Here is a 20,319-nt window from a genome sequence, read left to right on the forward strand (position 1 = left end):
CTTGCTTCCTTCTTTCTTTCTTATTTACTTTCTTTTTATTTATTCATTTTTTATTCTTCAATGTTCCTTGAAAGAAATAAATGAACACATGACTAGAAGTTTGCTGGAAATGTCACCTCTTTTAGTTCGCATTTCCAATGCAAACATCAGCTTTCTGGGGTAGAGGAGAATGTGCCCAGTTACTGAAAGTTTGAAACCATTCATTCATTCATTCCGCAAACACTTATTGAGTGTCAATTGTTGTGTGGGGACTGTAAAGGAAAGCATTCCTCTTCTGTGTCTCCTTACTCTCAAAACCATCATACATCTTTACTTCCAATACAGATGTATGGGTTTTTCATACTTCAAGAAATTCTGCAACACCAGCCAGGTGTCCTACAATTTAATTCAAGCTACCTCACATCCTACGATCTACCTAGAGCTAGTGTTAGATCCCACAGGTCAAGTCGTCAGTCCTATTAGACTTACCTGCCCCACTTCAGATACCAATAAAGAGTCCAGGTTGTTACCCACGCTATAAAAACCAACTGGCTATAAATCAGAGTTTCCCACAACCCCCTCCTTAGGTTTGATTAATTTGCCGGAGTGCCTTGCAGAACTCAGAGAAACATTTGCTTACATTCCCAGTTTGCTATAAAGAATACAGATAAGCAGCCAGGTGAAGAAGTACATAGAGCAAGATCCAGAAGGAAAATAAGGAACACAGAGACAATCACCTTGCCCAAGGTCAAACATTAATAAGGAAGTGAAAAAAATAGGAAATGAACCAAGGTGTGACTTGCTGAAGAGCCTGTGTTCAATTCACTAATTAATCTGCTTCTGAGACAGTGTAGTTAACCAATCCATTCCACGATATTTTATATAGTATCATGATTTCATTAGCAACACAGCCTGGCAAAACTGGTGTCATCATCTCCACTTTTACATATAAAAATGTAGAACTAACATGACTCATTCAAATTCACAAAAGCTAGGAAGTCACAAAGGCAAAATGCCAACACAGTTCTGTGTGACTTTAAAACAAATACACCTTTTACCAATAAGGATGACACAAATAGATTGTATTTCTTTTTAATTTATTTTAGTGTCAAGCATACAGTACATTGGTTAGACATCTTAGATCCCATATAAGTGAAATTATATAGTGTGTATCTTTCTCCATCTCACTTAAATACCTTCTAGGTCCATCAAAGCAATATCTTTTTCCATTCCCTTCCTTTTCATGTGTAGGGGTCTTGTTTCCTTATCCATTCAGCCACTCTATCTTTTGGTTGGAGCACTTAATTCTTTTCCATTTGAGGTATTTATTGATAGGAATGTAGTTGTTATCATTCCTTATTCCTGTTTAATATACGTTTTTTCTTCTTAAAGAAGTCCCTCCAACATTTCCTGTAATACTGGCTTGGTGGTGATAAATTCCTCTAGCTTATTTTTGTCTGAGAAGCTTTTTATCTGTCCTTCAACTCTATCTGAATAATAGTTTTACTGAATAAAGTATTCTTGATTGTAGATCCTGGATTTTCATCCTATTGAAAATTTTTTGCCAAGCCCTTCTGTGCTACATAGTTTCTTTTGAGAAATCAGCTGCCAATCTTATGGGTGTGCCCTTATAAATAATTATCTGTTGTTCTCTTGCTGCTTTTAATATTATTTCTTTGTATTTAAATTCTGGCATTTTAATTATGATGCATCTTGATATAGGACTCTTTGGATCTCTGATTTTTGGGATTCTCTGGGCTTCCTGGGCTTTTATGCCCATTTCCTTCACCAGGTTAGGAACGTTGTCCATCATTATTTCTTCAAACAGCTGTTCAACATCTTGATTTTCTTTAGTTACACCAATCAGATGGATATTTGGACCCTTAATATTGTCCGATATGCTCCTTAAATTATTTTTATAGTCTTGGCATCTTATCTCTTGCCATTCCAATTGTGTGTCCTTGGCTTTCCTGCCCTCTAGGTCATTTGATCCTTTTCTTTATTCACTTTGTTTATTCCATTTAATATACTTCTCATCTCAGATAATGTATGTGTCCTTCATTTCAGGCTGGTTCCCTTTTATAATTTCCATTTCCATTTTTACGCTTTTTCTCTCTCTGTTGAAGCTCTCACTGAATTTATCTACACTTCCAAAAAGTTCATTGAGCATCTTTATAACCAGTGTTTTGAACTCCGCATCTGTTAGATTATTCGACTGCATTATATCTGGATCTCCGTTCAGTTCTCTCATATGGTTTCTGCTTCTTTGTCTTCCCATTTTGGCTGCCTTTCCATGTCTGTTTCTGTGTACTAAGCAAAGCTCCCAGTCTCCCAGTCTAATTAGTGTGAATTTGTGTGGTAGGTGTCCAGTGGCAGTGTCCTGAGAGGGGTTCAGCTACAGGCCAAATTTAGCCTAAGCTTCTGCCTCTCCAAGGCCACCTGTTAAGATTCAGCCATGTCAGAAACCGAGGCCAGCTGCCTCCAGTGTGAGTCTAAGTGATACACAGCAAGGAGCATCTGATTCACTGAGGATATATGTGGATATGGCTTGGGTGGGGCCACAAGTTGGTGGGGGTGGGGGGCGGCGATTCAGGGAATCCTCTGGGCAGCGACCTCTGTTATCCAGTTTGATGACGACTCAGCTATGGCTATGGCGGTGCTATGTCCGCGCCCTGGGAGTGGGGAGGGCTCAGTAGAGAACAATAGATACCACCAGTACTTCTGCACCGAGTGAGTCTCCCCTTGGCCCTCAGTCCAATGATGTCTCCCTATAAGTCCCTGGTGCCCCCTGTGTGCAGCCAAATCAGCACTGGTGCTCAGAGAGAACAGGTCCATCACTAGGAGACGTGGCCCCTGCCACAGCCTCCCTCTCACTCAGCTGCTAGAGATCTGGAAGCCTTGCATTTTCGCCCCATCCTACCTTCTGTCACAACTTTGATTGGTCACCAAAGGAATGAACAGAGCCTCTATCATCTACACCATTTTTTTTTTTTGCCTCCCCTCAGGTCTAGATTGCATTTGGAAGACTTGGGTATCATCAAGAAAATAATAACTGAGTAAGTCCAAGGCTCTAAATTAACTAATATTAAATTATCAGATGTAAACTTTCATAAACTAGCCCTCAAGGCAAAAGACTATTTTTTAGTGGCTCTAAACATTGCCAGAAAACTTTTTTCATTTCCATTTAAAACTATACACGCTCTCACACCAGACCTCTGCCCTTTCCCCATCAGTTTATTGTTGGTGTTCTCTCTCTTCTTTCCCTGGTTCCTGCCTGCCTTTTCCTTTTGCTCTTCCTTTGTTTGAAAGGGTTACAAAGGTTCCTGCTGCCCCCTAGTGGCCTTTTTCCTGGGAATGGCGGTCACATTAGAAAAATGAGCAAAAATGACTGTCTACTGTCTTTGTAGACAGTAATGCTCTTTTAAAGTTTTTGGAGACATATGGGTGAGAGGAAAGGGCCTATTATCACTGACAAGTTATTTAATCTCACAAGTCCTCAGCAAACACACCCATGAAGTAAAGGTTAAATTATCTCCTTTTCAGTTGCCTTGAAGGTTGAGATAAGACAGTAAAAGGTCTTGAAGCACAGTACTTTTTCAATTAAAGACCGTTATTACTTCTTTACTTACTTTTAACAACTCTGTAAAGTTGAGGAAAATGAAGGTTGGCACAGTTTACTCATTTTTTAAGTTAATTCAGCCAGCAAACTGTAGAATTAAATTTATAATCCAAGTCTTCTAATTCTAGTTCTCTTCATGCCATCTCAGTATCTCAAATTAACAGTTGATAATAAGAAATGTTAAGAATTTTTAAAGTCTTAAAGGGATATTTTCACACACTTCCATCTATGTTTTCCATTAGGTCCAAAGATACACATTTTATTGGATAACGGTTGCATCTCTACATGTGTCTTAAAATTGCAAGAAGTGCATCAAAATTTGTGTCCAAAACACATCCAAAAATATTACTTATAATAGTACAAAGTTGACATAATCTTTGGTAAAAATTGACAATCGTTTGTATTTATCGAATAGTTTCTTGGTGCCTGATACTGTTTTAAGGGTTATGAATACATCAAAGCATTCAATGAGGTACATACTATTATTATCTGTAAGGAAAATGAGGAACCAGAGGAGTTAAGGACCTTGCCCAAGGTCAAACATTAAAGAGTAATAGAGTCAGAAATTTAACTGAGGACTTTCTCAAGAGTCCATGTTCTATTCACTAATCAATCTGTTTCTAAGACAGTATAGTCCATGGATCCATCCCATAATATTCTATTGCATAGTAGCATTTATAGTAGAATATTGTGCAACCATAAGAAAATTATCTTTTCAATAAGTATTAAATAATGTGACAATGTGCTTACATTAAAATGTTAAGGGAAAAAATGGTATGCAAAATTGCATACTATATTATTTCAGTCCTAGAATGTATGAATACATATGTGTATAAAACAAAAATCTAATTCTAAATAGTACCTTTCTCCAGATTATGGGGATATTCTGAACTTTTTTAATGAGACAGAATTACTGTGATCATCAGAAAATTTAGATTAAAAAAATATTTTGAGGTGCTTAAAAGAAAGAATTTCCAACAACAGGATTTAGTTTCCCGTTTCAGTAAAATAATGAATCAGGAAGTATGAATGGAAAATGTCTGCAAGAAAAACAAGTATCCCAGGGGTTGGGAGTAGAGGAAGGATGTTCAGATTATAGAGGGAAGTGACTGGAGAGGTACTTTTTAAGTAACCTTATGAGGTGTACTGGACCAATCAGCAGAACCAGATGAGGCTGGTATCTTCCCAACAACCCTCACAAGCCAATCATATTCCACCTTGAGGTGGCATCTTCCCAAAACCCGCACAAGCCAATCATATCGCTCGCAATGAAATCTTGCCACTCAAGATAATACCACTTGGCCCCAAATATTGTACAGCGTGTGCCTTTTCTGTCTTCCTGAGAAAGTTGAGGCTGAGCTGCTGAGCCTGACCCATTAACAGGCCTTCGGAATTTAGAATTCCTCCTCCTACAGATTAGATAAGGAATTTTTTTTTAATTGGAAACTAACTTCAGTTTACTTTAGAACCCCTTGTTTGGTACAGAAGTCTGGCTATTTCAGAGATTTCAGTTTTGCAGTTAAGTTGGAGTTGATCTCTTTCCTCAGAAAAACTGCTAGTTACTGGTGGTCAACGGAGGTCCCAAGCTAGATATTAGCAAGGAAGGTTCCTGGTAAGACTCATGCAAAAAACCCAAAGGAGAACTCCCAGAACTCATTTCAGGATGAACCTGCAAGAGCAAAGAAGTATTTCTAACACAAACAAACGCTGTCCATTGACCAACAGATGCAGGAAGGTCCTTCTCCAAACCACTGCAGCTCCTGTGATGGGACTCTGGCTCCTTCAAGCTCGGCTTCCACTCCTGCTGCTGTTCTCTGCCCTGCAGAGACCCACGGTGAGTTCCAAGTTAGGGCACCACTCAGGACATGATCTCTTTATCATCAATGCTCGGACAGAGCATTCTCCTGGTGACAACCTTTCAGTGACCTTTAGGTACTTGAGGTCTAATTTCATTCAGACATTTCAACAAGTAATACCAGCAAAGGGTGTAGGAAAATATTATTTAAAATTGTGGATTATTTACAGTTTATAAATTTGGCATTATGGAAGCTGGACGTATAGTGTTATGTTCTTGATTCTCCATAAAATTTAAGCGAAACACTGGTTTTGTAAGATAAATAATGCAAAATAAACCAAGTCTATTAGGCTTTAAACTGTATCATATGAATCAACTCAAAGAAGTATTGTAATTTAAAGTTCTATATAATGAAAAATAGTCTAATGTTAAAAGATGACAGACTACCTAAATGAGATCTAGTAATACATTAAAGTTTTACAGTTTATCATGATGAGACTTTACAGAACACAATAGTATTAATTTTGTTTTGTTTTGGCCTAAATAGATTCTCTAGATTTATTTGTAAGCCTGCTGTAAAAATTTATGTTAAAATGATTTAAGCAGTCCTAAAAACTTGTTCTAGTTTACACACAACTAGATGATTTTAACATAAGTAACAGTAAAAATACCAAATGGTTTGTTTTTGGAGTTCCAGGCACAACATCCTTGAAGTCGATTAGATGGAATCTTACCTCTTCATATATTCCTTAATGAGTACTGTTTATTAGAAAAGCATCATTTCTTTGCCAAGCAGGAAACGCCTTGGGATGTAGATCACTGAAATATAGCTTTTACATGATGAGCTGATAGTACTTAATGAAATTGTGTTCAAATCTTTAACTTCAGTGTGGTATGCACTAGATATTAATAAGTAATATTCAACTGGCTACCCATTAGAAAATGTGTTTTTCCCACTTCTGGTTTCTAAGAGGGAGGACTCTCTGAGGTGCACCGCCAACCCCTGTTCAACGCTTGACTCACTCTGCTACCCTGGCAGTGGGCAAATTTATTTGATTGGTAACATCGGGAAGAATAACTGGGTTTGCTGAGTTTGGTAGTTTTCTCCCTCATGGGAGCTAGCCTGATAGCAAAGGACAGGAGTTCTATGTCCCTCTGTGACAAGAATCTGACCTGGGCAGGCCACAATCCACTACTGCCTGCAGCATGGTGGGCACGTCTGCCTTATCCTGAGGCTTATTTTCAACAAGCCTACTTGCCATCAAACCTGCATGACATTATTCAGTAATAACATGATATTTTAGTCTTCATATTTGCTCTTTTTTTTCTCAATCTTTCTAAGAACCTGGGCATAGGAGAGGGCTGTTATGTACTTGGAATCTCCTTCAAGAAGCCAACATAACTCATCACTTGAGTCTTTTCTTAAATAAAGTTCAAAAGCTTAATGTGGCTTTTAGGTATTTATAAAAGAGATATTCCTTAAAATGCCCATTAGAGAATGTGAAGAGGGTCAATAGGGGAAACAAAGTATAATTAAACTTTAAAGTTATTAATTGTTTCCTTCAACATGGTCAATATGCACAAAATAAAAAACACTGTGATTTTGGTGACAACAAAAGGGTCACTTCCTCCCTGGGGTGATGAGTGGTTTCTGAGCTTTCGTTGACATTTATTAAACCAAATTAAATCTCCATCACAGGTCACTGATGCAGGAAGGACTGGAGCACTGTAACAATTATGAGTGAAACTCACTTCAGCAGATACTGGTTTTTAAGGAGAGTTGGCCTTATTGAGCATATAAAATCTGCTACCATATTTACTGATTTTAAAATTAAAATCAAGATTTTTCTTTTCTTATAGGCAGCAGTTAAAGTCGACTTTAACTTGGCCCCAGATTCCTTTGATGATCAGTACCAAGGCTGCAGCCAACAGGTCATGGAGGAGCTAAGACAAGGGGATTATTTCGCAAAGGAACTAGAAGCCCGTAGGACTTATTCCAGGGTCTGGGATAATTGCCACTTAACCTGGTTGAACAGAGATAACGCTCTCCCTGAGAACATGACTATCACACATGCTGTGGCCATCTTGGTTTATACATTGAACAAAAATATTCGTTCTGACTTCACTAAAGCCATGACCAGCGCTGCCAGGTCTCCATGGCAATATAAACATTCATTTCATTTCAAATATCTACATTACTACCTGACCTCAGCAATCCAGCTGCTGAGGAAAAAGACTGTCATGAAGAATGACTCTCTGTGTTATGAGGTACATTACGAGGCTGATTTCTACCTGGAAGCCTACACAGGTGCTACCATTCGATTTGGCCATTTCCTGTCCTCCTCCCTCCTAAGAAAAGAGGCACAGAATTTTGGGAACCAAACTCTATTTACCATATTAACCTGCCTGGGTGCACCTGTAGAAGACTTCTCTCTCAAGAAGGAGGTCCTGGTCCCTCCCTACGAGGTGTTTAAAGTTGTAAATATGAGCTACCACCCAAGAGGAAATTGGTTACAATTGAGGTCAACTGGAAATCTGAGCACGTACAACTGTCAGCTGCTAAAAGGTAGTATTATCACTTTAAATTGAATTCACACTTAGCAGAATCTCAGACTACTATTCTTTCATAAAAGTTATTTTTTCTGAGTGGGCTTGAGGGGAAAAGGCCAAAACATGGAAACTGGCCTTCAGTAAAGGTAGAACTGACATATTAGAGAAAATCTGCCTTATTTTGTTGCTTCCTCTCTCTTCTTTCTCCTTAACTCCCTCAAGGAAAATGTATTTCTCCAATGGCACTACTATATGGAAAATTCTAGACTGATAGAGTAAACCTTTATTGGAAAAAATAACATAAAATATAGCATTTTTAACTTATTCCTCAAATTTGTTTTTTAGTCATGGTCATTTAAAGAAAGGAATACTAAAAGTAAAACAGGAGGCATGATTTCGTCATTCACTCTTATCGACCATCTTCTTTGTTCTGGGAACTGGGACGGGAGGTCCCTGGCAACATAAAAGGAATAAAATAAAATAACAATCCTAAGAGGATTTTTAGTCTAATGAGAAATGGAAACATGAACAAATGTCTACACACAAAAGTGCAAAGTAACATGCCAAATGTTTAAGCAATGGTTGTGGCTGCTCAGAGAAGGAAGCTAGTCATCCTCTCTAGGGAAGACTTAATAACAAAGGACCATGTGGGACTTGTCATAGAATGGGTGTTTTCAGAGAAAGAAGAGAGGATAAGTGATTTAAAGCAGGAAACAGCAAACGCTGGATCAGAGAGAATTCTAACAGCCTAATGATTTCAGAAAACCTCTCAAATTCTGGATGGCTGGAATGTAAGGTATGTAGGACGTAGGAGGGGCTGGGAGTAGAAAGTGAGAAGGGGAGTGATTCGCGTGGGAGAGTTGTGATGGGGACTGACTGTAGAAACTTGTGTATCACATGCTCAGGACCTATGAACTTCATGATGTAATTAAAGAGAAATCATTAGAAGTTTTAAGGAGTAGAGCATTAATTAGACCAATATTTTAACAAAAGCTCTAATGATGCTTTAGAAAAATAACTGAAGCCAGAAAATTAGAGATCCCACAATACAAAAAAAAAAAATCTGTTAAGCTCTTTTTTAGAAAAAAATGTGGGCGATTCCATTTTACCCTTGTATGTTGCCAGCCACAGTCGTTTCACAGAGCAGTAGTTCTGGAGCAAATGCTACAGAACTTTGGTTCAGAGAAAAGAATGTCTTTATCCACAAGTGCAGTCATTCACACTCAGTTAACTACAACTCAACTGCAAAGTCTACCTTTAAAATATCCCTGAATCTTTCTCTGCACCTCATCATTGCTGCTGTTAGAAATTCATGCTGTCAGCATTTCTCAGCAGGTCAGGGCTATGCTATTGCAAAGATCTTTAAACTGGCATCCACACTGAGGTCTAGGGCCTGCTCACTCTGGCCTATCTGTAGACACAGACCAAGGGAGGGGTGATCTGTCAATACTTATATCTCCTCCTTCCTCTCCTTGGCAGTAGGTTAGTCAGCAATGTGAGTGAGATATATATCTGCCCCCAAGGACCTAAGAGATTAGTGTTTATAGAGGAGAATGAACAACTAGAGTAGAATATGAAGAAAACAGTGAGATTTTAATAATAAATGAGACCATTCACAGTGGGGTTCCAGGATTCTTTAGAACCACACCTGACTAGGACACTGTTGCTTCATTTTCATCATGAATTCGAGACAGATAATTTTTCCACTAGGTTAACAAGCACAGTAAAATATATTAAGTAAAAGATCATAGAGCATTTACGTCAAGGAGTAGGAAACTGAGGGAGAGGAATATATAGTAGAAACAACTACCTATGTTCTACTATTCTCAAAGATAAAAATTTTAAGACTCTCCCCTACAAACTAATGATCTTTGCTTTCCTGTGATTAAACTACTCAAACAGAACTTTAACTTGGTTTTGAGTTAAGGCTTACCTGGGATAGCCATGCCTATTACTAAATTCTGGAAGCTTGGTTGGTCTTGGAAAAATGTTTGAAATTTGCCAATTAGCACCTTGTGCAGCCTTGGGAAAAGAAACTGTAAATGATAGAATATGTTGTGGTTCGCTCAAATCTAAGACCCATGGAGCCAATTGAGATGAATTGTGAGCCATTATTAGCCGGCTAAAAAAGGTCCCAAAAAAGATAACTTCTAAAACCTGGGACCACACCCTGGTTAATATCAAACAAGATTAACAAGCAAGCAGATTACAGAATCAGAAGTTGGCCCTTAGCATATCTCTGAGCAGATTACCACACCCTGGTTAACAGAATCAGAATAAACCCTTAATGCTAGCTTATTGGAAAATTTTCCACCCTTAACAGAATAAAAATATCATTGGTCGTAGAGAGTGATATTTTGATCAGAGACATTATATGATAGGCCAAGAGCTGGAATTAAAGTGTCTTCCCAACCAGCTCAGCTATAAAACTATGTGGGAGAGTGTAAGAGGGAGAAGAATAAGCTTGAGCTGCAAGGATGGTATTTGCCCTTTGACTCTGGGCTCTGACTGAAAGTTGCAGAGGAGGCACCTTCACCCTCTGGTTCTACCTTACATAAGCCTCATCTGCCACCGGCTGGTTGTTTGCACAGTCACTTTAGGTGAGGACAAAAGGACTGTATAGACTTGCAACAGACACAACAAATAACCTAGTCCTACTGACTTAAAAAAATGTTTTTGGGTTGGCTTCAGCTATTACCTGCAGTGTTTTTCTCACTGAGTAAGCTATGTCTGAAACCTTCCTTAAGTCATTTATGTTAACTGATAAATAATATTCTATTTATCCCAACATCCAGGAGCAGTATTAAATTGATCTGTACATCAATAATGGGAGGAGGGAGGTGATGTGTTTTGTTTTTTTTTTTTTATCTGGGAGTCCTTTACTAGGATGGACTAAGATCAATGTACTATAGGGGAACAAAAATAATTTTCTCTCTACCCTTACAGATTTTTGGTTGAGACCCCCACCTCTATACACTGTAATATTTTAAAAAAAAAAAAAAAAATGATTAACAAAAAAAATTAGTTTCATACATACAGGAGTCCCATAAAATATGAGACTCAAAAGCAACCAAGCAATTGAGGCTTATATACCACCCTGGGCTAAGAAAAGGAGCAGGGGTCTGGGGCTTCAAAGGGGAGGAAGACAATTCATGGGAAGAGAAGAGCAAATGTTTGGTAAACAAATATTTGCTTAACCATGCAGCTAAGTCTCTTGGATGAGAAACTTTCCTCTGGCAGTAGCTCTCTTTCTGGTACAAGGTCCATTTCTAAATTCATTTAGGAAGTTGAGAGGGAGGTCAAAAGTTTTTCCTAAATCTGCTCTTGATTGCCTTTGGCTCACAATAATCCTTATGCCAAAGTGGCAAATTTTGAGGTGACATATTATATTCCCCTTCGGTACCCTCCTCAGACTTGAATTTCTAGATAACTACTATTACTCACTTGACCTCTCTCAGTCATCTGAACTGTATGATTCACCTCGGTTTAGGGAATTCACAGATGGTGGTCTGGAGACCTGATATCTAAATCCTGGGCATAATGTTAGTAGCTATGTGTCCTTGAGCAATGAAACTGGAATCTTCTCAGGAGGCTGCTTAGCCTTTTACATTTTTTACTCGCAGAAGCCACAAGCTAGTCTATATCTCAAAAAGTCCCTATGAATCAGTGACTTATGTTTCCACTCCTATTCCCGCTTAAGCTGACAGATGTGATATTTGAAAGACAACATTAGGACCTTTAAAATTGCCCAGCAAGGACACTGTAATTCTCCCAACAAGTTCAAAGAATTCTCAGCAATCTATCACTTTCAGAGAGTCAAGAGGTCAAATTAGTAGCATAATACATTTAAAGGAGTGAATTAGCAAATATATATTATATATTATCGAAGACATTCTAAACTAACAGCTTTCCCTTCTAATTCTTCTCTCACCCGTCCCATGACCTATACTGGTTACCATAGAAACAGATGTTTTCATACCCATTGAATGACTCAAAGTATGTTGTTAGTTATTTGCCCTTAAATGTTGCTTCTTCAGCAAAATAATCTGTGCCAAAAATCTGTAGACACACAAAAACATGCCCTGTTCTGTATCACTTGGATTCACAAAGAAGAGGGATTTATTTGTTAAAATGTCTCACATAATCAAAATTCTTAAGCGTATTTCTAGAAAAAATATAGTCAATTGTTTGTAGTAAGCCTGGTTTTACATGTTAACCTTGCCTGTTACTAACAGCAAAAACAAGGGCAAATGGCTTCGTTTCTCTGTGGCTATTTCTTTATATATAAAATAGAAATAATTTATTTAAATAAAACCTACTTCATAAGATTAGCTACTATTACCATCATTATTTATTTTATTAACTTCCTGTTTGCTGTTTTCTTTTACTCTGGGCTTCAATTTTCTCAAATTAGTTTTCTCTGTTTGTGGCATCACATTCACGTTTAAGTAGTGTCTGTCTCAGAGAAATAGATGAAAGAATGAGCACATAATTGAATGAACCTAGGAGGCCACAAAACATGGTGGAAAGAGAATAGACTTCGGAGCCACTTAAAGCTGGGCATATGTTAGTAGCTATGTGGCCTTGTGTAAATGACCCCTTCTGAGACTGTTACTTCATTTATATTTAAGGCAATACTTGCCTAGAAAGAATGTCAAACGGTATACACCCTCTCAAATACAGCTGAAAAACTCTGGGAAAGTACTTTGCATATGGAAGCAAGATAATAGATTAGTGGCACATAATCTGTGCATCAGTGACAGAAAGAATAGAAACAAAAGAAACACCATTAGAAATAATGCTTACCATTTTTTGAGTGCCAACTTTTGCTAGATAATATTCTAAAAGAGTAATGCTCATTGCTCTCTGCGTTTTGACAGAAAGAGGCTATATAGATAGCATTTGTCTCCAAACACAAAATTAACTAAATATATTGCATGTCAGTTTTACCTTTTTCTGCTTATTTTCAAGAGCTTGAATATTCCTTTCTGAATAGTCATGTAATTCGCAGATTCAGACTTCATGAAATAATGATGTATTTCTCCCCAGACTGTATGCCCAAATACAGAGATGACCGAAATTTGGTTATAATACACCAAATAAAATGATATTTCTGTGGCAATCTAGTTTACAAAAGACTTTCACACACATTATCTGTTTAATTCTTACAACTACCCGGTACCTTGGGTTATTGACTCCACTAGACTAATGTGAATACTGAGGATTTGTGTGAGATTACAGTTTATAAATGACAAAAGTAGGACCCTGTCCCACGTTTCTGAGCAAAAAGTCCAGGACAGTTTTCTTTATAGATAACTTTCGGGATATTTATTTGTCCATTCAAAAATATTACTGAGAACCTGCCATTAGTTTTGATCTTCTGTGACTGACTATTTATATTATAACTCACTTTACAAACACATAAATATATAAGTGCATACACACAAATGAATATGTAACAAGACAATAGTTAATCTTTACACATGCAATGTAACTCTAGTGTTTTTTAATCTAACCTATTCTATTACATTACTAAAGAGTGGTGGCTGTGACCTACAAAACTGATGTCACAAACTGTTAATGGATCACAACCTCTAATCTGAAAAAGCATTGAAGGAGTAGTCGAGATGCAGCATAAAAAATACGAAAGTAAAATTAATGTGAGGTATTTTCGAATGAAAGATTTTGTAAATTGTAATTAATTTAATTCATGGATGTTTTTTATTTATCCTACTAAATATATTGTCTGTGTAAAAAAATAATGATAATGTTAGGTAAGAATGATAATGACCATTGGAGAGGCAGAGGAAAAAGTAACAAGAAAATTTTAAAAAGTTATTTAACCTGAGAAAATAAAATTAATATATTTTAATATCCTAGCTATTATGAAAGAGGGCTTAAGTGGTAGTTTTGAAGAATGAGTATGATTACAACATAGTAATGTCTATATATTTGTCTCTTATTTGAACATCATCATAATAGCAGTGAAGAAAGTAAGGAAGAGTAGTGGTGATTAGAATATTTCTCAAAATCTTGAAATGTTTTCATGTTGCATTTGAGGAAACTGAGGCCAAATGAAAGTAACTAACACAGTCAAGTCAAACTGCTAGGGGCAGAGCTTCAACGCCAAAGCTAATTACTTTCAAAAAATCACAATGTTTGCTGTATGTTTCACTGTCAGTCAGTATTTTCTGACAACTATTCATAGAATCTTATCCCACTAAAAAGTAAAAAAGAATGGGGTTGGAGGTCCTTGTGATCTCTAGCTTCCGGGAAGAGAAAACAAAAGAAAAAGTTTGGGAATCATTCTAATAAATGATCCGTTAAAGTGGTGTTATTGGCTGCTAGGTCCCGGTAAGAATGCAGATAATACAATTTTAACACAAACTTTGACAAAATCTTGGAAATATGTATGCACTATTAATTTTGTCATCTCTTATAGGTGAAAATTGGGGAATGCAAATTATTGTTAGTATATATAGAATTCCAAATAGAAATTCCAGGAAACTCAAAGGATTTTATATATTATATGAAAGTAATAGGAAAATTTCTCCATCATTTGCTCATCCCATCAAACAATATGGTCAAATACTGAAGCAATCACGGAGTTGAATGTTTTTCTACCTTCTTTCTACCCTAATAATCAGTGCAATCTGGTTGAAGAAGAGATTCCACTTTTTATCCATCTCATTCTATATCCGCATCCCATTGTATTCTCTGTCAATAATTATTTTGTATTCAAGTTTTGGTCCTATCAGCCATACCTACTAACTGGCTGCTAACCTTTCCCTACTTCCTGTGAAGAGCATGTATGTGTAGGAAGTACACATACACACACCACAGCAAGATTTGTGAATACTTTTTGCCCACCTTATAATAACAAAATAATAATAATAATAATAATTCTATGCGGAGACACTATATGGGGAGACAATACACTGATTGAAAATACAGAGTTGGGCCAGACTGAGTTTAAATGCTGCTTACACTACATACTAGCTGTATGACATTTGGCAAATGTCTTCACATTTCTGTGTCACAGTTTCATCAACTAAAAAATGAGGATAATGAGAATACCTCAGAGGTTGTCATGAGGACTAAGTGAGTTAATTTACAGTAGTAAGTGCTTAAAATAGATCCTAGCACAGAATAATTACTTAACATTAACTTTCATAATGGAGTTGAAGATGATGATAATTAAGATGTGGGTAGTGGTGATGGTGACGATGCTAATTATAGTGATAAAGGTTGACAACCAGGAGATCTCCACTACCAACTAGCTGAGTAACCTAAAGAAAATCTCAACCTCTTGATGGATGTTTCATCATCTACAAAATAAGTAAACTGACTTGTTAGTTTTTTTAAAAATGTAAGAGAATACTTTATTAAAAGGCACTAAGTTCGAATAGTTTTATTAGGAATTTTTTAAGTTAAAAAAAAGTTAACCAAAGAGGAAATGAGGTAGTTTTAAAAATGTCTGCTAGCTAAAACATTTCTAACTTTTTTGTTTTCGCAGCTTTCAGCATAAAGTGCAACCCTGCTCCCGTTGTTATTGCTACTCTCTCTTTTTTGACCAGTGTCATCTTCTCTTCTAAAAGTGGAGTATAAAGGAAACTTATTGTTTTGCTTTTCCTGTATGTTTTTGATTTATTCCAGTTAGGGTACCCTAAATATCCTTGGGGGACTGCTCTCCCCCCCCCCCTCATCAATTGATGAAGATTTGGCTCAGCCCCCTGCCTATGAGTGGGCATGTAACTCAGTATATTTCTTCTCCATGGACACAGAGATCTATGCTGGAATAGAAAATGGCCCAATCAAAGTCTGTGAGATCAATTCAGAGTGCCTTTTTGGATTTGGGAGTCGGGCGGGGCTTTTTTTTTTTTTTTTTTTTTTTCTGAGTGGAGATTAATGAAAACAGAGTGTGAGTCTAGAGCTGCTAGCAGCTATCTAGCCCCTGGGAGGGGACCTTACCTCTCTGAGAATGAAACCAACACAGTGAAGTAAGAGCTGAGAAGTGAAAGGAAGCTGAGTCCTGATGAGAGTGTTTAAGGCACTGGATCCAACTGTGCCTAGAACTGATACTGTGGGCTTTTTTGTTACACGAATCAATAAATTATATTTTTGCTTAAATAATTTGAATTAAACTTTCTATCTCAAGCAAATTGCAGTTATGATGAATATAAGGACATTCCCTTATTTTTGATTTAGTAGTCTTAAATAGGAACAAATCAGAGAAGCTTGAGTTAGAAGAAAGCAAATGCCAAATTCTCCATCAAATGAAAAAGCTTTGAGCCCCAGAGACATAACTAAGAAATGAATTTTCTTCAGAAGTTTTTATCAGTATTCAAGACCAAATGAGTGTAGTCTCAGATGGAAGGAAACATGGAAACTTGAGAAATATGAGTGAAAGATGTTAGCAAAATCTCATTCACTGCCAGTAATGGGGTGTTGCACACACGCTTACAACCTATTACAAAAGTTAGAATTTAAACTCATATGTTAATTTATAGAGAACTTTGTGGCAAATTGGATTTTAAATATTTGTTGCAAATTTATATACATTAGCAAAGCACGTAGATGCTCATGGAGATAAAGTTAAAAAAAAAATCTAATTACCCAGCAAATATCAAAGCTCTACTGAGTCCACATTACATGCAAACAATTAAAAAGAAGTATAAATCATCAAACTTCACAGCTGAGGATGTCCTCCAACTCTTCTCTTCGGTAGTATTAAAACATAGGCTGGGCAATGGGGATTGCCCTACCGCTTGGCCAAAGAATATTGTTCTAAATGGAGCGAAGGTAATAGCTGACTTCGACACCTTGAATTCTGGAAGTCCATACTACTCAGCCCCTCTGAGATTTGGATAAGAAACAACGAAGGTGAAAAGCAACTCATCCAGCCCCTGCAGGACTTCCTGAAGGGCCTGTGCAAAGACAAAAGAGACTCGTTGGGGGCTTAACTGCATAAAATCACCTGGTAGAAAGAGAATTCAGCCATCTAGTATTATCATTCTTTACACTGGGATTTTGAGAATAACAGGGCCAAGTGTACCTCTGTCACCTAACTTTCATTGGCCTCTATACTCAATAAAGCATGCATATACCTTCCATAAAGATAATTGTTATGATTCATTGCACAGGGATTTTGACGTACTAAATGAACTAGTTCTTGATTTGGCAAAATTCAACAGACCTTTATTTATCTAGATGCTTTCAGAAATACCAAGATGTAGCACTCATTGGTGACTGATAAAAAGTGGGGGTGGGGGCAAGAGGTATTACAAGTATTACAGGACTTTCTTTCTTCCTTTTATTATTTTGTAGCAAATGATCATGTGTTTTGTTGTGTTTTGCTTTATGGCAGTTAACTTTTTTCTCCCCACTTATGCTCCATTCAGTTAGGCCATACTGTGCTCATGGCCTCAGAGGTAGAATGAGACGAGGCATAAGATGAAAACAAGTGCACCAGAGGAAAGCAGGGGGGTGGAGGGGGGGGGGGTGGATAGATAAGGGTAAAGGGGTCAAACATATGGTGATGGAAGGAGATTTGACTTAGGGTGAACACACAATGCAAAATACAGATAATGTATTTTTGAATTGTACACTTGAAGCCTGTAAAATCTTATTAACTAATGTCACCTCAATAGATTTAATTTTGGAAAAAGTGCACCTACCCCACTTTGTTCTTCAAAATCTGAATGAATTGAGAGTAAATGAGAGGAACCCAAAACCAAAGTATTTGAGAAAAACATCAAATAAATATAGGTCTGAGAAGAGTACAGCTTTCCCCTAATAGTTCCACAAGCTGAGAAGCAGCAGCAGACAAGAAGTCATCAGAGTGGGCAGATTAGTGGTGCCCAGTGGTGGGAAAATGTCTGAGAGAGGCACTGTAAGTGATGGCCAGCCTCACAAGAGCCACCGGCATCTGAAAACCACCACACTTTATTGAAGTAGGCGCCACCCATCTCTTAACACTAGCCGCTGTTCCTGTGAGCATCTGGTGAGGGCTTCCCTTGAACTGCTACCAGCCATTCTTCCAGTCGTTTCATAGACTGCCCCAGGACTTTTCTTGTTCCTTGTCCCATTCATTTCCATGTGAATTCCCTAGCGTTGAAACATCCTGGGACACAATCCTAAAACCAAGGAGAGATGGTGAACCCTGGGCACATACAGGTTCAGAAAAAGTAGCAAAGTGAGAGCTGTACCTCTCCTTCCCATTTATACATGTGTATTTTTGAGGGGAGGGTAGCAAATGGATCAGCTCAAGAGCCTCCTCAAAATAAGACGTGTATTAATGGATATCTGTTGCAAATGAGTGAAGTTCTAGCTTTGGGGCTGAGACAAAATGAAGTTAATGTATTAAAAGTCATGCTTTTTCCAAGCTCTCTAAACTCCGGAAGTGGTCAAAATCCCCTTGACTCTCGCTACTGGTCTTACTGAAAGGGAGTAAGGAAGGGATTCCTCACTTACTATTACAACAGCAATTACAATGACAGTGTTGGCTTTGAGCTGAGCTCTTGGCTCAAACTGACCAAAGGGCAAGTGTAAAGTAGCCATGACTAAGGAGGTTATCTGGCAACCTTGGCGGAAGTGACAGGCTAGAAAGTACATAGAGTACCTTCTCTCTCTCTCCATCAAATGCTCACGCTCAAATTCTTTCCCTTTTAGTTCTTCATCTTCAGAGTATAGGGAAGTATGTTTTATTTTTAAAGAAGAAAACGGGGAAAACAATTTAGGCATTTTCAGGAAAAAAAATTTAAAAACTATAGTTACTGTTTTTCTTATTCTCAACAAATTTAATGTTAGGTATCACGTGAAACAGCAATCTTGAGAGTGTGCACTCATTTACAGTGCATGAAAGCCAAAGACTTTATGGTAGGGAAATGGACATGTCTGGCTTTTCTTCTCCAATAAAGCACATCTCAGACCTCCTACTTCTACAAGCATTATGGTCTTTTCACTGTGAAACGTTAGAGCATCTCAATTTTTCAGCCTCTAAATACCTCCTATTCATAAGACCTCAGTAGGAGACAAATGAGAATAAATCATCTACCTCGATCTTATTCATGTAAGCAAGAAAATTCTATTACTCTTCATTTGCTGATCTTATCTACTTTTAGGTAAATCATGTCAAAAGTATTGAGTAGTTGCTTATGAGAGGCGAGACCTTGCGGTATATAAAAATTGACACGTGCGACAAACATGAAGAGGGTTATTTTGTTTCCTAACATTGGACAGTTGTTTCTACCAGATTATCTAATAATAATGTTTATATTTACCTGGACTTTGCAGTGTAATAATTAGAAATAGAATTACTAAGAGGGAAAATTAGTTTAAGGTTATTCAATTATCCTATAAGATGAAATATAATATTTAGAAACATCCTCAAATGTACTACCTTAATTTTTTAACAATACATTCTTTTTAATAATAATATATTCTTATTTAGTAAATAGGTGGCCCAAGCTATATTTTTCATCCTCTACCTCTCCCTCTTTAAATTTTCCATCTCTTTTTAACTACATACATACTCAGTTCCCTACTCAGTTAAAAAAAAAAAAAGTTTGACCCTGATTTCCCTTTAAGTAATGATTCTGTCTCTTTCCTTCAATTCTCGAATTTCTCAAAAGAGAAACTTTTTGCATCATTATAATTTATCTCGTGCCCCATTATTTTCCTATAAGGTACCAATAACTTCTAATTATCAAATCCATTGCCCCATTTCCTGGCCCTAACCATCTAGAGCTCTCTGCATTACTTAAAATTGCCAAATACCTCTTCCTACTTTGAAATTTTCTCTTCCTGAAGCCTCCATGATGTTGTACAACTCTGGTCCTTCTATATCCTCTCTAAGCATTTATCTATTTTTTAACAGGTTTCTCTTCCTCCTTCTACCACCGATAGCTTTCCAGTCAGTAAGCTCAGTAAGGCTGTGTCTTCGGCCATCATTATATTCTTCTATACTTTATCCCTAGGAGATCTCGACTGTCCCACTAACTACAGATGCCATCTATATCCAGATGACTCCTAAATTTCCTAGTGTAGCCTCAGCAGTTCTCCTGACCATCGGGTCTACATTTTCAACTACCTATTGGTATTTCAATAAGTGACTGCACCAGTATCTTCCACACAATGTACCCCCAAACTACACTTGTATCCTCAAAAAACACCTGCTCCTCTTAACCTTTGCTTCATTGTTGAGGCTCAAAATCCATTTTCATTTTCTCTTCTCCATATCAAATCTGTCCCTGAGACTTGTTAATTCTCTCTGAACTTATTTCTGTGTAACCCATCTGTGATAGTCCCATAACTACTACTCCAATTCCTCTCTCTCATCTAGACAATTTTAATAGTTTCACATTTGGTCTCAATA

At 37.3% G+C, this 20,319-nt stretch overlaps 1 protein-coding gene across 1 annotated transcript; it reads left to right on the top strand.

Annotated features, from left to right (window-relative positions):
* The first annotated feature begins 4,912 nt into the window (after positions 1 to 4,912).
* ART4 (ADP-ribosyltransferase 4 (inactive) (Dombrock blood group)) lies at positions 4,913 to 17,411 on the top strand. The gene is made up of 3 exons (XM_016140546.2): positions 4,913 to 5,432; positions 7,254 to 7,959; positions 15,460 to 17,411. The coding sequence occupies exons 1-3, from the start codon at positions 5,220 to 5,222 to the stop codon at positions 15,549 to 15,551; spliced, it is 1,011 nt and encodes a 336-aa protein (XP_015996032.2). The 5' UTR covers positions 4,913 to 5,219; the 3' UTR covers positions 15,552 to 17,411.
* Positions 17,412 to 20,319: the final 2,908 nt, after the last annotated feature.

Source organism: Rousettus aegyptiacus, unplaced genomic scaffold (genome assembly GCF_014176215.1).
Source record: "Rousettus aegyptiacus isolate mRouAeg1 unplaced genomic scaffold, mRouAeg1.p scaffold_m13_p_2, whole genome shotgun sequence".
Lineage (NCBI taxonomy): Eukaryota > Metazoa > Chordata > Mammalia > Chiroptera > Pteropodidae > Rousettus > Rousettus aegyptiacus.